The 17,550-nt window shown below is 48.1% G+C and overlaps 1 protein-coding gene across 1 annotated transcript in view; it reads right to left on the bottom strand.

Moving 5' to 3' along the window:
* Window positions 1–3,942: 3,942 nt before the first annotated feature.
* The window catches only part of myt1lb (myelin transcription factor 1-like, b), a 78,175-nt gene continuing 64,567 nt past the window's right edge, over window positions 3,943–17,550 (bottom strand). Inside the window, exons 13-24 of the mRNA XM_085343552.1 lie at window positions 15,267–15,497; window positions 13,002–13,123; window positions 12,513–12,575; window positions 11,735–11,803; window positions 10,720–10,782; window positions 10,559–10,642; window positions 9,103–9,324; window positions 7,680–7,774; window positions 7,256–7,359; window positions 6,370–6,513; window positions 5,755–5,817; window positions 3,943–4,083 (exon numbers count right to left, since the gene is read on the bottom strand). Coding sequence (XP_085199678.1) covers window positions 3,943–4,083; window positions 5,755–5,817; window positions 6,370–6,513; window positions 7,256–7,359; window positions 7,680–7,774; window positions 9,103–9,324; window positions 10,559–10,642; window positions 10,720–10,782; window positions 11,735–11,803; window positions 12,513–12,575; window positions 13,002–13,123; window positions 15,267–15,497 — 1,401 coding nt within the window. The remainder of the gene's footprint in view (window positions 4,084–5,754; window positions 5,818–6,369; window positions 6,514–7,255; window positions 7,360–7,679; window positions 7,775–9,102; window positions 9,325–10,558; window positions 10,643–10,719; window positions 10,783–11,734; window positions 11,804–12,512; window positions 12,576–13,001; window positions 13,124–15,266; window positions 15,498–17,550) is intronic.

Genomic DNA, 17,550 nt, shown 5'->3' with positions numbered 1-17,550 from the left:
GCCGACAGTGAGTCGGTCCACACAGACTCCCATGTTAAAACTTAAACACATTGCTTTGGTACCTACAGATAATTTCCACTTCATAACACCTGTATGGGGGGGAGACTGTTATAACCTACCTGTTTGCATTATTAGGGGTGTGGCTTCTGACTGACAGGTGGACAGAGAAACAAGCAGCTCTCTGTTAGGTTTCACCTGAGCTAACTGGAGTCCCTGAACTGGACCTCTTGAACGTGTTTGTGTTGTTGGAGCCTTTCAGCGCATTTTTAATGACATCATCTGACCAATAACACGGCTGCTGTGAGGTCACTGTACTAACAGACCATTCATGAGGTCTCAGTTTCAGCTTTGGTGACATTCTTGGATTTTAATTGGATGTTACTGACCATGGAATGTCACCTCTCTGGTGGGGAAGGAGCCTGAGTTAGTGCGTGAGGTTGAGAGGTTCCGGCTAGATACAGTCGGGCTCACCTCTACGCATGGCTTGGGCTCTGGAACCAGTCTCCTGGAGAGGGGCTGGACTCTGTCTCAGTCTGGAGTTGCCCCTGGTGAGAGGCGGCGGGCTGGGGTGGGTATTCTAATATCCCCTCGGCTTGCTGCCGGTACGCTGGGGTTCTTCCCGGTGAATGAGAGGGTTTGTTCCCTGCGCCTTAGGGTCGGGGAACGGGTCCTGACTGTCATCTGCGCTTATGCGCCGAGTGGCAGTTCAGAGTACCCAGCCAAGTTGCGGAGGGCTTTCACTTAGGTGGCCTCAGAATCTCTTCTCTGCTTTTCGCGGATGATGTGGTTCTGTTGGCTTCATTGGGTGAGGGCCTCCAGCTCACACTGGAACGGTTTGCAGCCGAGTGTGAAGCAGCGGGAATGAAGATCAGCACCTCCAAACGGACGCTGCACCGGTCCGTCGTGGAGAAGAGGGAGCTGAGCGTAAAAGCGAAGCTCTCAATTTACCGGTTGATCTACATCCCTACCCTCACCTATGGCCACGAGCTGTGGGTAGCGAAAGAACGAGCGGCAGAAATGAGCTTCCTCTGAAGGGTGGCTGGCCTCTCCCTTAGGGATAGGGTGAGAAGTTCAGCCATCCGGGAGGGGCTCAGAGTAGAGCTGCTGCTGCTCCACATCGAAAGGAGCCAGCTGAGGTGGTTCGGGCATCTGACAAGGATGCCTCCTAGGTGAGGTGTTCCAGGCCCCGGGGCAGACCCAGGACACGCTGGAGAGATTATATCTCTCGGCTGGTCTGGGAACGCCTTGGTGTTCCCCTGGATAAACTGGAGGAGGTGGCTGGGGAGTAGGACGGTCTGGGCTTCTCTGCTTGGGCTGCTGCCTCCGTGACCCGGCCCCAGATAAAGCGGATGAAGATGGATGGATGGATGGATGGATGGATGGATGTTACTGAGCACTGATTAGCAGGTATGTGTGTCTGTGTGAAGCTAGCGTGTCCAGATATGGTCTAGAAACAAAAACAACAACCTGTGGTGAAAACACACAGGAGATGATTCAACTTTATTCATAAAGTTTACGACATCATTTCCTGACGCCCGTCGCGAGCTGTAACCCGTCGAAGTGCTGCAGCGTCACACGAAGAACACAAAGAAATAGTTTCCAGGTCTCTGGCAACACATTTGTCTTTATTCTGAGTTTAAGATGTGTCAACATCCAGCATGACAAAAATTGTACAAAGTTCACAATTTATAAATGAAATATCACAGCAACTTGTGATCTCACACATTTATAGCAAAATTAAAATGTCAACAAATCCATGCTGTGTAGTACAAAAATAAATCAAACTTCAGTTCCACAGAGAGCACAATAGTTTATACAAAATCCTGTCTTTGTTGATGGTCACTGAACTCAACCTCCAACTAAATCAGCTGGCTCCGACTAAATAATAAACTCTGATGAATTCACAATAGTTTCTATGAAAGGTTCTAAATATGCGACGACCTCTTTGCGTTCCCTATAGATAGTCACAGATACTCTTTTTCAGGCTTGTTATTTATGTCCCAACGTCAGATGAGCAGCCGGTTTGTGCTTTAAAGTCCCTCCTCCATGTTCACTGGTAATGAGAATTAATTCAAAAACTGGTACTAGCTATTACTCTACTGAAGCGTTACTATATTGGCAAAAAGCTGCAGACACGATGCTGTGGAAAAAGGCATACGCAGTCATGGATGATGGGAAGCAGAGTCCCGACAGAGGACGGTAAAGTACAATAGATGAGATTCGGTCAGGTGAACGACGACGAGCACCGTTGGCATTCGCTCTCGAGAAGGCAAATCCTGAACGTGAGCGCTAACGACTAGGACGACTAGGAGAAGGGAGGGGCGCGCACAGCGGCGTGGCCCCATTATTTTTTATTCAAACCTCGAACTGATTGACTATTTAACCATTTGTACAGTGATTAGATATAAAGTGCTGCGGGGGATAACTTCATCTTCCTAAAACAGAGCAAAAATGGCTGAATGTTTTTACACTCGATAGTAGCCTACAGCTAACTGCTATGGTTTGAACCAAGTCCCTGTTCTTCCTCTCTCAGTGGTACGAAATCCGATCGTGTGCCAGAGAGGTCACCTGGGAAATTGCACGCCGCCGTACGCAAGGATAATATCTTCAAGGACAAGTGCAAATAGTCTACTGGCACATAAGTGGGGACAGTGACCCTGTAAGTCCCGCTGTCATACTCTATAAATACTCTTTACAAAACCCTCGGAAACCCTCGCTTCAGGCTCTCGGGTACTGCTTTTAGCTTCTGTAAGAACATCAAAACATGGAAACGAAGGTGTCCCTGTGCAAAGTCGTACAGAAAAAAAGTGGAACTCATATACTTCTGCTCCTAAAACTCCACGTCCAGGTTCCCTCCTCCTTTTTTAAAAAGACTTTTTGTATTAAAAGATTTGTATAAAAATCAATATTTTACATTACAGGCTATATTAAAAAGATTCCTGTTACCCCGCTATGCTTATAAACAAGAGATTGCATATACCCAACCAACGTTTTTCCTTTGCAGATTGCATCGCCTCCCTGCTAGAAACCATAGTTCTGATATTGCAGAGACGTTTCCCACACGAGTCTCCAAATTGAGCAGATTTGATAGCAGAGAGCTCTCTGTAGGTCTTTTCTACTAATTAACGATGAGCATGTGAACATGACGCGTTCCCCTAGGACTCAATTGGCTCTCCTAGGTAACGGGATTTCCACCATCGGGTTTCCGTGTAATGATGTTTCCAATAGAACTGTTCATACATACATTCATACAAACATCAGGTCAGTTTCCTCTCCGGGTTCGTTTACAGCACCGATTTTAAAAATGCCCCCACCTGCAGCTGCACGTCTTTTCTTTAAAACAAAGCACAAACTTTTCTCGAGCATTGGCAGAAAATAAAGCGATCCGCAAAGCCAGTTCTTGTTCTGGAACAATCTACACGCAAGAAGAAGAAGAAGACGAAGAAGAAGAAGGAGGAGGAAAAAAACATTGAAAAGTCCAGAATCGTCCACAGGAGAAAAATCCTCCTCCATCGCTGCGTTTCGCTTCCACCGTCCACCTTTTTTTCCATCTCGAATGCTTCGTGGCCACGCGTTAAAAAGAGCTCACGTTCCGTTAGCGTTAGCTTACTGTTCAGAAATATACACTAAAAATGTGCATACATGAGCAGCTAGAAACATACATGACACTATGTGAGCTCATATGAAAACGTACAAAATGTGAATGTCCTCAAAAACCGATTCTCTCCCTCACAGCGAGACCCAGAAAGAAAAGAGAGAACGAAAAGCTCTTCCTACACTTAGAGCCTCGCAATTTTTTCAGAGAACAGAATTTAGAATATATAACACTTTAGTGCGCCGGACCGAGGAGATCAAACCATCGCTGCCTGTTTGTACGTGGATTCTGATTCGCCGCCCACACCTGCGGCGGGAACAAAAAGTCTCCCTTTGCTGATTGGTTGATTACACCTGGATCCCTTGGACGGCTTGCTTGATGTTTTCCAACAGTGCTTTGTTCTCGGGGCTCTGGTACTGCTCCTGGTTTGTGTACATGTCCGTCAGAGTGGTGACGTAGGCGTCAAAGTTCTGCTCGCTGATTGGCTCCTGCAGGAAAACAAAAAGCACCACATGGACACCGTCAGAGGCAAAAAATCATCAATCACTACAAACTCCATGTTAGAGTAAAACGCTGTTAACTCAAGGGCCGGAGTCCTGCAGGTTTTAATCTCACCCTGGGTCAGCACACCATCACCAGGCCTCTGGAGAACTTCAGGACATGCTGAGGAGGTCCTTTATCCATTTAAACCAGGACACATCTAAAACCTACAGAACCTGGAGCTCCCCACCCCTGTGCTAAACCATCACTGGTACATGAGCACAAACAGAAGGAACACGGACACGTGAAGTACGGAAGCAAAGAAATGCCAAAACCACTCAACGCATCACAGACAGCTGCACACGCTCACTGCTGGACCTCCTCGTACATACGGACCAGGATGTGGATCCAGCTCTCCGTCAGACCTGTTCCTCTGCTCTTCGGTCCAGTTCTTATGTCATGTTCATACCTTAGCCTTTCCCTTCATTCAGACTGGCTTCCTGACAGTCGTTTCTCACTGAGATCATGTCTGATCAATCCAGATCATCTCTCAGGCCCTCTGTCAGGTTTCTGCTTGTTCCTCTCGTTCTTAAAGACGGATCATCAGCTAACTGCTCTTTAGGAATCACCTTGTTGGTACAAAAATACTGTTTTAGAGTCGGCTAAAGAAACAGGAACAAGTGTTTGTGTGACAGGCTGCTGGTAACAAAGTTAGGTCAGTGTTAGTTAATGATGATGATTGGGCAGAAGGACTGAACTCAAAGAAAACGCTTCAGAAAGCAGAACTGTTGCTCATGAGCACTTCAAAAATGACAAGAGTCCTGCTCTCATAAACAATAAGTGGTGGCCCAAGACTTTTGCACAGTGCTGTAACTTCCTGTTCTTTGTAAAGCATGACAGCATGAAGACGTCAACCTTGTCATCGTTGCGTTGCAGGACACATCACTGGATGAAGCTCTCAGTCAGTTTAGCGTCTGCACTCATGCTTTAATGACATCATCTCCTCGCGTCAGCATCACGAGGATCAGGTGACGCTGAGGTCGAGAGGTGGCAGAGGTCCCAAATCCTCCTGCGGGCTGTTGATGATGGTGGAGTCCAACACTGGTTCCTCCAAAGTCTGTGTCCAGTGAGAATTCAGAGAAACTCGGGACCGGTCTCTGCAGGAACTTTTCCTGTAAGTCCGTCACATGAGAATGAAAGCTCTGTGGTTTAATAAATGAACAGCTCAAAGATTAGCGGGAGACTTTGTGAGTCCTTTCAGATGTTTCTTTCATGATGGAAAAAGCTGTTCGGGAGACTCGTCCATTGTTGTAGCTCACATGGCTGAGAGACAGACTGTTTCAGACTTCCTAAACTCTGAGACGCGGTGCTCTGACAGGTTTGGAATAAAATCTGTGCCGGCAGACACAACCTGTGACTCATCATTGAGTTTCTTCCCCAGAACAGTTCGGCCGCATCGGCGCATCTCAGTCGGACACCGGAAGCTAGAGTTCATATATCTGACAAATCAACCAGTTCAAACTCGGCAGCCAAATGTTTCTGAAACCAACATTAAGGATTTAGTGCTGATAAAGAGTCACATTAAGGTGTTTAATCACTTTTCTTTGCTTCCATAACAACAGAAGTGCGTCAGACACGAAGCAGAGTGCAGCAGAGTGCATGAATCGCTGCTCACTTACTTGCTGGTGCATCTGTAAGCAGCTGTTAGTCCTCAGAGGCGGCTCTTTGTGCGTCAGTGGTTTCTGGAAGGAAAAGAGGGACAATCTCCTTTAAAATCCCTTTGAGAAACCAGTCTCACAATCAAACACTAGATGGCAGTATTTAACTGAGAAACAACACGAGCTGGTCTTCATTGGTGATTCTGCTGCAGTGCTGTGGACATTTTTCACCAGAGGAAATGTTTAAATGTAAAAGTTGATTTTATAAAATGCTCCAGTTTCACTCGTTCCTCTGTCAGCGAAACGTGTTCGTTAAATAAAAGGATATGAGAGCAGTGTGATTACCATGAAACACTTTTTTAATCACTGAGAGCAAACAGATGAACATGTATATAAACGTACACTTTAATTCCTCCTAAACAATTAAACTAACAATAAAAGACAAAAACCTCAATATTTCAGTTCATGGAGACGCTGAGAGAAACTACCACTCCCCTTCGCTGTTTGGAGAGACAAGCAGCGTCCCACACTTCAGGCTAAGCAGCATGCACATTGGGCTGAGCTTAAATACACAGATAATGCTACGGTCAGCTTTAATCTGCAACTTGCTGGCTTGCCGTTCCTGGTGGCCCTTACCATATGAGGGAGCTGGACATTAGCTAAACTGTTAATCAGTGACTGGCTGAGGTTGGCCAGCTCATGCAGGAGAGATTCATTTTGCTGTTCAATCACCTTGTTTTCCTCTTCTATGGACTTCAAGTTGGACTCCATTGTTGTGATCTGCAGAGAGGGACGGTGCAGAGTTAGTGCACAGCGTCACGGGCAGCTACGCACCACTGCAGGATCGGCTCATACGAGGTGTGACCAGAAAGTTCTGCAAATCCACCTCGACAGCCTCCAGGGCTGAAAAACAAGCCGCAATTCCCCCAATGTCCACAGGAGGCGTAGTACCATTTACGCATTCATGCTACTTTCTGCACGTTTGGGGCTCAAGCTGCAGCGAAGGATCTACAGGTAGGAGGCCCAGGGGTGCACAAGGAGACGACCTTGAAGGGAAGGCTAAACGTTAATCAGGCGTGTAATGTTGGTGTTAAGCCGGGATTTGGTGAGGACACCTAAACAGTCCAGCCTGAGGGAGCCTTTTGCTTCTCTTTAATTTGGCCTCCAGTTCAGTGGTTTGCTGACTGATATCTGCACACGCAGGGGGAGGAGCTACGTGAGACGTATGTCCACTTTGACATGTGTTCCCCTCACTTCAAGATGATCGCCACCCCTTATTCTAGCATACCCACCTCTAAGTATTTGCAGGTAAATCTTATTAGATTGTCACTTCAAATTACACCTTTAGTTGGAGGCAGCATTACAGGAGGAGGTGCTCAAGGAGCTGATCCACTTCCCCAGAACCTTTTTAGCTCCGCCTCGTGACCTCATAATCTCCATAACAACGTTTGGCTTTTGAGCTCTGAGGGGCGGAGCTGCAGAACTTTACAATCACACCCGGTACAGACAGGAAGCGACTCACCTGTGTTCTGAGTTTGATCATGTCTGCTTCCACTTGTGAATTCGATTCACTTAAGTCTTTGATTTCTTCATCCAGCTGTTTGATCTCCTCGTCGTGCTCCAGCCCTGCACACAAGGAGGGACTCTCAATCACACGAGCACCTTCTGTGTGGAATAATTAAAAAGTGTGCCGGACGCTCGGCGTGCGACCGCCTCCACCTACACCGCGTCAGCTCGTTTAAGCTAATTAAGACTCAACAACCTCACAGACACATTACAGCAAACCCAGCCCTGTTCCTCGGCTCCCCTCATTATTCACACCCACTCTCACACACACACACTCCTGATTGGTCCATTATGTGGAATTGGAAGTCTCTTCAGTAAATCGCTCCCTGGCCGTGTTCCTGATTGGCTGTATTGTGTGTGTGAGTGGTAGCTGCCGTTACCGTTGCTGGCACGCTGCTGCTTTATTGTTAGCATTTCCACTCCGGAGAGCCTGGCTTTCCTCATGGCGGAGGTGGCACGCGGACAACCTGACAGACTGGAGGCAGCGACAAGAACAGGAAGCATTGTTTCAGTATATGATGGGCGCCACAGACACACACAGAGCGAGCCAACGCTCTCCACAGATGGAAAACACAACCCCCCCCCCCCCCCTCCCCCGACCCAGTGTGTTCTTCCTAAAGAAGAGACGCTCGTGCTGGTGTGGCAAACTTCAACCAAGCAGCAGCCTGCAGTTCCTGCAGCGTCCAGCAGAGGCTCCAGAAATAAACATGTTTACAGCCCACAGTGCTGTCATCTGAAGCCCGGCACATATTTAATATACTGTCAATCAATCAATCGATCAATCAATCAATCTTTATTGGCAGAATTTACGTCCATAGTTAAAAAAAACAACACAACATATAAACCTTAAAAAATGATAAAATATTTTTAAAGACATAAAACCATAATATACATAAAATACACAATTACATAAAAGAAATCAATAAATACACAAACTGGTGCTTCCTCAGACTGTCGATCTGTGAGCTGCTAACCTGTTAGCAGAGCCGTGCAAACGTCCAAACACCCACAGCTACAAACATCTGACTGACACGACCCCCTGTAGGTGTCCTACCAAGGATGCTCATTGCATCATTATATGCAACGTGCAGTTTCTGCACTGTCTGTAAGATGTCCACAAGGGAGCAGCATGTAGCGGTGTGCAATACGCTTTAAACAAAGCTACTGGAACTGGAACCGAACAGAAGCTGAGTTTGGACATAGAGCTTCCAGCGCTGTCTGTATATGTCATATAAGTGTAATTGGTTTCCATGCAAAAGCTAAAGGAAGTGCTAAAAACGTCCTGCAGTCAGACATGTAACCCCGTGAGTGACGCTCAGGCTATAAGCTCTCCATCTACGCTTGTCTCCTGACACATGTTTGCTTATTCACTGCGAGCTCTTTCTGCACACATGGAAGCTCGACCGCTGAGTTTTTGACTCATTCAGCAGTCGAGCTGTTTTTCCTACGGTGGAGATGAAACTGTGTTCGTCTGTGGCAGAAGTTCCCACAGGTTGCTCGGCCGTCCCCCTTCTGTCCGGTTCATCCTGAATCAGCTCAATGGGCTTTGTGTTTGCAGACTGTGCAGCTCTTCCATCGTCTGAAGCCTCCATCTGGTCCTGTTCTCCTAATGTTTTGTCTGTAGGACGCAGCCCTGCCTGACCCGCCTGTCTGCCTGCTTACTGTGTTTCCATCCACACTGCAGACCTGCAGACAGCACCGGCCTAATAACACATCACAGTGCTGCCTGTGTTTATCCATTTATGTAGGGACTTTCATGCACGTTCTTCTCCTTAAAGCTCCGCCCACACACCCCTGACTCACCTCCGATGCGTCAGGAAGCTTCCGCTGACGTGACCCGAGCCGTCGCAGCCCGGCGTCGGGCAGGACATGCCCTCCGTCTTCCCGGACTTCCACGTGAACTGAATGCCATTCAGGTATCCGTCCTTTTGCCTCTTGGCTGCGATGGGGCATCCGGACGCGCTTCTGTGGGACGCGTACTTCCCTGTCACATGACCCTGACCGTCACATCCCGGGACCGGACACCTGAGGGGGGGAAAAAAGCATATTTTCATCATACAGGAGATAACGTCCTCTCTGTGACCTGTGAGCCGGAGCTCGTGCTTCCTCAGCGGTGAATTGCTGAACAGCTGATGTTATTTTTCTGTTTTGCGTCTTTGCTTTCGCTCTGATTTAAACAAAGATACGATCATCTTATTTTAAAGCTGTCCCAGTGGCGGCTCTTATCGCGGGGGGGGGGGAACAGTGTCAGTGCATCAACACCCGCGCTAATCAGATGCATCGAGGCAGTAAATTATTCCAAATGTCACAGCACGCACAACGGATTACGGCTAAAGCCGTGGACGTATCAGTTCTGTCTGCTTTTAGTTCAGCCTCATGGAAAACAGATAGAGGGAGGTTCACCGGCTTTCTGCACTGACAGGAATTTATTTCATTCATCTTTATCTGTTCTGCCCAAAGCTTCCCCTGAAGTGATGGGACAGTCCTCTCACACATGCAGGACAGTCTGAACTTGTCAGACTGAGCTGCTTTACTAGTTTCTTTCTGAGGAGAAATATCTGATTAGATCTACAGCACCCCCCCAATCTGGGGCATATCTCGTTTCCCCGCCCCTTCATTCATTCCTCACATAAACTCTCCATCATGCCGTCTCAGTGAGCCTCACCGATAAGTGTGCATAAATCAGGAAGACGCTCTTGTTTGCAGCAGCTTGTCTTCCTCTTTCGGCACGCCCTGTAACCACGGAGCATCCTAACACGGTCAGCGTGAGCCGACTGTCCTCGCAATCCGGCAGAATGAGGAGCGTCGGAGTATTGTTTGTGCTCTGCACCACCAGAGAAATCAATGCAGCTGCAGAGCTGAGGCCAGAGAAGCACATCGCGGGATTCGGCTAAAGTCAATCAATCTCTCTGTCTCCGTCTCTTTGTCTTTCCTACCTGTGTGTGTCTGCAGGAGACTGCAGAACCTCCCCCAGCCTCCTGTGAACTCACACAACCCGCGCTCTCCGACTTTCTCCTTCACACTCCGGCACAAACTTTGCCCTCCGAGGACATTCGTCCTGTCAGAGCTCATACTGACTCCTGCTTACAGGAGGCGAGCAGCGGCACAGCTGTGCACGGCTCCTTTGCATCATTTAAAAGTCATTCATCACATCACGTGTCACGCGGGAAATATGTGGCGAGCAGAGCTGGTCCAGGAGGAGGAGTTATCACGGCGTTTCAGGGAGACAGAAGACAGATGATGAGTGTCTGTACTGCACCTGATAGGCTCCTGGTCCTCCTTGTTCTCTTTGCTGTGGATGATCTTTATCCCACTTTTCCTGGCACGCGGACACCCTGAAAGACTGTAGATAAATGACAGCGTTACAGAGAGGAGAGCGATCTGCAGGATTAATACGTGCACGGCGCGGCGGTGCTTTACCTTCTGTGTGAGGCGTAGTTGCCAGTGATATGTCCCGAACCGTCGCACCCTGGTGTCGGGCACCTGGGGCACAAAACACAAAAAGGGCTCAGGGCCTACGGCATCTCAGCTGCAACGCGCCACATTCATCTAAAGGAAAGAGCTGCGAGGTCTGCTTAAGACGGATGATCTGATTCATTCATTCATTTATGAAATTCCAGTGTTGCAAGGACAATATGTACAATGTTTACCGTTTATTAAAGAACAGTATCCTGAAATGCAACGAACTCTAACTGCTGGATTGGTGGACAGAGGCGGTTTCTCGCAAGTCAAGCCGATTTTGTTTTTTAAGGCATTTTTTCCAAAGTTGCAAAAGTATGACGTCACAACAATGTGATTGGTCACTTGCGATGTTGAACCTGGAACAACATTTATTATGATGATGTGGGAACAACAGCGACACGAGGTTATCAGATCGTGCGCTTCAGTGTCAGAAACCGCAGTTCCTCTAACGTCCACCGGAGGCTCTAAGAGCCAGCCAATCCCCATCCTTTCATAACGGCCGTGCTCAGCTTTTTAAATCACATCATCTGACCAATAACACAGCTGCCGAGAGGTTACCGTAGTAACTGAGCCGCCAACAAGTCCGAGCTGCAGTTTAGGTGAAATTCTGGGATGTTACTCAGCACTGATCAGCTCACCGTCCGGTGATATATCATATATAATATCATCCCTTGAGGGTTAGAGCAGATCCGCGTGCAGATGTGAGGACGTTACTGATCTTAATCCGGAGGCTTCTTTAACAATATTTACGTCTTTTTTTGCCATAAAATCTCTAAAATATGCGCCGAGCTCCTGCTGCTGTCGTTACGGCCTCACATTTAAATCACATGCACGTCTTTCCCACTCGGACCTCTTCAGTCCCCTCATCTCTTTCACTCAGGCCCTGCCTGCAAACCTCTCCGTCAGCAGCGCGTACATTTGTGTGAGCTCGACATACAAATCAAACGTGTGAGTGAATCATGTCACGCCTTACTTGAGCTCTTGCGCGTTGTTGGCCAGCATGCTTCGAATGCTTTTGTCAGCTAAAGGACAACCTGAGAGACTGGAAAATACAGCAGTGGAGCGTTAGTCACACAAGGATCAGGGAGGGAAAACTCCAACACTCCCACTACTGAAACACAACACAAGCAGCCTGCACTCACACTCCGCTCCAAAGCATGCACAGAAAACACACGATATCAACCAGGAAATGTAATAAAGCCATGATGCACGTGCAGGGAGCTGAGCTTTAACGTTAACCCTCTGAGTATTTGCGCCCGTGGCCAAAGGTTGGGTGCGGCGCTCGGCTCAAACGGGGCTGAAGGGCGTTTCCGGAAACTTTGCCGTGAGTTTCGATGTGGGGAATCCAAAAGCGTGAGCCTTCGCTCGCTCCGTGCACACACGTCCCACACTCAGCATTTCTGCTTCCACCTGCCGTCTCTGAATGCTTAGTCTGCATCACGCTGTGGGAAAGGCCTGGAGAACCGAATAACACCAGCTTAGACGGCTTTACGCACGGCCCATCGAGGGATGGCTTCATCCCGGGGTTTAGCTTAGGAAAATGTAGCCGATCTTTAATTAATTTCTAGTCTCTTCTTATTCCGTATTTCAGCCCCGCTTCAGCGTGACCGGTCAAATAGTCAAAGGGCTAACAGATCAGAGAGAGAGAGGGAGAGAGAGAGCCTACAGGTGTCTGACAGCATAGTCGAGGTAAGCTGAAAACAATAAAGAGAAATAGACTTAGAATCCACCAGGAGAAAAGGAAGTCACACCTTCGATGTGAGGCGAAATTGCTCGTCAAGTGACCACTTCCATCACACCCCGGTGTGGGACATCTGCCACCGGAAAAATAGACAGATTTATAAGCCCAAAGGGAAGGAGAAGGAAAAGTGAAAATTAGAGAAAAAGCGGGGGAGGGGGGTCGTTTCTGGTGTGTTCGGTTTTCATTGTTTCCAGTTTAGCTTCACTGTCTCTGCTTCACACTCCTGACATCTCCACACTGACGGCTGCCGCGTCCATAAAGCGTCTACCACAGCGCAGGATTTACCAGGTCTGAGATCAGCGTGGACACACGGACAACGCTGGGAAATAAAAGTCATAGAGCAAAGCCACTGCCAGCAGCGCCGCACGGGGGGAGGAGGAAGGGAGGTGGTAGGCCGAGAGGAGGATGGAGGAAGAAACAAGGTGGAGGGGAAGCAGAGCACGAGTGGGGAGAGGCAGGTGGGGTCAGGTGGGAGGAGGAAGAGGGGGAGGGCGCTTACGTTATCAGGTCCTTCTTCGTCTCCTTGCACTGGAGGAATTTGGGCTTGGGGCTCGGCATGTTGACGTCTGTGGTGTAGGAGCGGTCGTCCAGGAGGTCGTGGAAGGGGTCGAGGTCGTCCGGCTGTGGGACGGGGGCGTGGAGCAGGAAGACACGGGGGGAAAAAAGATTTTTAGTGGTTTTACACTTTTCAATAAATCCAATCTTTCCATTAAAGGAACAGTTCACCTCAAATCACATCGACATCTTTTCCAGCTGCATATTTTCAAATATGATGGAACAAACTTCTGTACGGAAATTTAAACAGATACAGAAATAAATAAACGGCTCCGATAATAAATATGCGAGACATTTTTAGATAAACTTCATTTATCCAGCAGCCAAAACATTAAATACGTCTGCGTAGAAATAAATGAAACATGACAAAACAAATAATTTAAAGCCACATAAAAGAAATTAAATATAAGAAATAAAGTAAATAAACAAGTACAATAATTATGGAATAATTTAAATAGAGTTAATGATGTTTCATTGTTATTTGTGTCTGTGCTGTTTTTATATATTTAGTTATGGATTTATTTGCTGTTACATTTCTTTATGCATGTGCTTTTAAATAAACAGGAACATTAAAACAAAGGTAATGATTTTCACATTTGATAAAATATTCACTGACATTATGAATATATTTATTGCATTTCTTTCATTTTGGCCGTTCCTGTCCTCCGTAGCCTCGAGGCACAAACTGCCAAAATTGTTTTTATAATTTTTTGTGTGCTTGGAAAATAAACTGGAAACAATTAAAGAAGCAAATAAAAACACAGATATCAATAAATTATATATTTATAAATTATTTAATTCCTGTATTTATTTTGGATAATTTTTTATGTAAAAGTCTTTTTATTCCTTTGTTTTGGCAGTTTCGATCCTCTCGCACAAACTTGTGATCACAGCCTTCGTGAGCAGTTTCAAATATATGAATTCATTTTGAAGCACTCGTTCTCGCGAGCGTCTCTCTTCTCATAAACTCGTGATCGTCTCTCAGCGGGCGTGAAATCTTAAAATGTAGGAGACGTCTGATAAAACACAATAAACCAAAGTGAGTGTAGGACGAGCTCGATGTGGTCACGTGTGGGTCGAACAATCATCGCTGTCAGTCTGACAGGAAGTAAGCCCTGAGAGGAAGCACTGCCTCCCTCATGCATTTGCACACATTCATGGTGAGAACACTCAGGGAGTCGGCCCCCTCATGATGCAGCTTTCGGCCACTAGATGGCACTGCGGTGAAGCGCCAGCACGCTGCAGCCTGCGTTCTGTGGGCCTTTGTCTGCAGTGCTTGCGGCCGGGGCTCGACAGCCGTGGATGCAAATCCTCTTTTCCTTCCCTCAGTGCTTGCAGAGTATGTACAGTAATGCCCATAAAGAGACAGGTCCAGATACAGCCCAAATTATCCAGCACTCAAGCTGTCTCAGGGTGCGCGACGCTGGGTCGGGCCAGCCAGTTTCGCCAATTAAAGGGAGCGCAGGCTGCGAGGCGGCCACGCGGGGGAACGACGCAGGCATACTCGGAGATGCAGAAAGTAGGCTAGCATCTACACACTCCCAAAGAGACACACACACTCTTATGAATATTCACACACAGCAAAAGAGGCACATGTACTGTACATGCATGCGCCCGTCGCAGCAGTGGTGCATTGATTTCCTGCAGTTCTTTGATGAGATGAGCTATTCCGATTCCCTCCCAAGGTGCTACTTTGCATAATTCATTTTTGGAGAGGAGCAAAATGTAAAAACAGAAAGCCAGCATGCAGCGAGCACGACGCAAACAGAGACGGTAACTCCGCGCACGGCGGCGCTGACATCAATTAACATGCAGATTCATTAGGTTTCCCTCAAAAATCCCCCTCATATGACTTTCTAATGATTCTAAATATAACAGCGAGTCAGACGGCGAGGTAAGAAACCTCGAAGACGATCAGACGGCAGTGCAAATGTTTGACTTGGAGACAGAGTGTTGAATCAATGGCTTGGAGGGAGATAATTTGGGCTGAGCCTCGCTGAGCAGACAGCGTAAGTGACGCATGCCAACTGTATGGTCTATCAGCTTCCAGAGACACACTCCTGCTTTGTAATTATCACCGGCAGCATCACGGCCGCCTGTGGTCCGCCGCTCCCCTCCCTCACCCTCCTGCGCGTCACTCATCCGTCACGAACATTCAAAGATGGAGACAGACGTGATCTCGGCGACCTTTAGGCCGTGACCCCTTTACCTCTTTCTCGTCCTCATCTATGTGTTTGATCTTGGTGTAGTCTACGGGCAGGTCCCAGCAGTCTGCCGCGTCCCCCATGCCGTAGCAGCGGGAGCCCAGCAGGGCGGCCTGCCTCTGGGGGGACATGGGCTCAAGGGGCGTTAGCACCGAGTCGCCTACGCCGCCGCTGCAAAGACGCTTGCTCACGCTCAGGTCCAACGTACCGTTCTCATCGACATCTAGACCGGGACTCTGGAGGGTGCGCGGGGTCGGGGTCGGCGTGCGCGTGTGTTTAAAGTCGGGAGGATGAAGAGGCGGGGATGGAGAGAAAGGGATAAAAGAGAGAGAGAGAGCGTCTGATTAACAGCAGTCAAACATTTTCAGGCTCTACGGTCAGAGATGGCAAAACACTGAGGAGGAAAAAAAGTTTGCAGCTGCAGTTCAAACATCTGAAACAGCGCTCCAATTCTGTTTGGTGTTTTTGCCCAAGTCTGCGTAGGAAGAAACATTAGCAGAGCACAGTAACAGATCCAGGAGAGGGTCAAAAACCCGAAGAGGTCGTCAGCGCATCCCTCTGCGAACCCTCCTCTTCCTTTCTGTCTCCGTCTCTCTTTCCTTCCATCCCACCGCTCTGCAGTGTGTGTTTGTGTGTCGGTGTGTGAGTCTAATGTGAGCGGACATCGCGGGGGGGGCAGAGGCTGAGGGTTAGGGAGGGCTGATGAGCAGCGGCGGTTGAAACAACGCCCAAAAATAGAGACAGAACTGGACTGTAACGAAGTGGGCCGAGACTCGGGACCTGAAGACTTCAACAACCGAGGCTTCAGCAACAAGGAGCCAACAAACCTCCCGGCTGCAGGCTCGTTTATCCAAGGAGGAAAACATCACATGAGGAACAACATAAAGTAAATCATGCACGAGTCCCGTCTCCTAAAAATCCCCAAACAGCTGAAATACAAGCCTGGCTTCTCCCTGCAGGACGCGTCTGAGCAGCTCATGTTTGTCTCTGTGGGTCGTGTGGAAAATATGATTTCTTAGTTTCTGCAGATTTATCAGCTTACAAAGATAACCTGAGGAAATGATGCAGAGACAAAGTGATCCACACCTGTGTGCAAAAGTAACTGCCCCCTGAACTTCACCATTGTAATGACTGCAGTCAGTGTTTGTGATGACGTCACTGTGGAGGACCCACTCTGTGCACCACAGTCTGAATCCAGACGCTGTGTTTGAGGTCACGCCGTGTGTTCTGGATCCTCGTTGAATTCAGGACATGAACTGATCTCCAGCCTGCTTCACTTCGTCTCACAGCGATCAGGCTGGTGTGGAGCTCAACTCAGTAAAGACGTGTTTACAGTTTATTCATCATTTATAAAGTTTGGTGCTTTAAATCATCCCCGTATTTACTCGGGTTGTCTTTGTCTGATATCAAAGCTAATTCTGAAACAAATATGCAAAACACTAAGAAATCGTGAAAGAGGACTTTTCCACAGCACTGTGTCTGTTCCACAAACAGGAAAAACAAGTGTAACAAGAATAATCCAACAAGGGAACAAACACAGTCCCCACAGGGAACCTGAAGCTCGTTCTCTGGGATTAAAGTCCTCTGGATTATACACACACCACATCCCAGCTTCCCCGACTGACTCAGTCTGTTTCATGAATTATATTTTGTGTTTTGTTGGGAGTAAAACCTGTCAGATAAAACATGTAGGCTCTGTGCAGGTTTCACCCAGCCCTACAGCTGCAGTCTCCTCCGCCCTCCACAGGGGGCTCCACACAAACTCGCTCGTGTCCGAGGCTTCGTAACTGAACGTCGTCACCCATCGGGCTGCTTCTCCCATCTTTGCTGTGATCCCAGGATACGGAGCAGCCCGGGACAAAGGCTTTTTAAACTAGAACCGGATCTTGTGCAAACCTCGCTGAGCAGAGCTCCAGTGTCCTGGATGAAAGTCTTGTGGATTGTAAGTACGAGTGATAGTTTACTGGTTTTACTGGTTGCGCCTTTGTGCTGCTGTGGTTACAAACAGAGCACAGTGATAAACAAAGTGTGCGAGGCACGGCCGTGGCGCCACGTGGCTCGCCGTGTGTGCCGCTGACTTGTTGCCCTCGTGAGCGTGCTCAGCACATCGCCCTCTCCTTGTCAGCTGTTGTACTGTGTGTCACTGCCCAATTAACGTGACCCACCCCTTCATATCGAGTTAACGAGGATGAGATGTAGAGAGAGCCGCCTTCCTGATCCGCCCAACCCCCTGTGGTGACCCCTGGCCTCTGTTGCCATGGCAATGCTGGGTGTAAAGGGGCCAGGTCG

Source organism: Diplotaxodon limnothrissa, linkage group LG19 (genome assembly GCF_057381915.1).
Source record: "Diplotaxodon limnothrissa isolate DT_005_m linkage group LG19, D_limnothrissa_male_GT1.1, whole genome shotgun sequence".
Lineage (NCBI taxonomy): Eukaryota > Metazoa > Chordata > Actinopteri > Cichliformes > Cichlidae > Diplotaxodon > Diplotaxodon limnothrissa.
The sequence above is the reverse complement of the archived record's forward strand: the minus strand, read 5'-3'. Positions and strand labels throughout refer to the sequence as shown.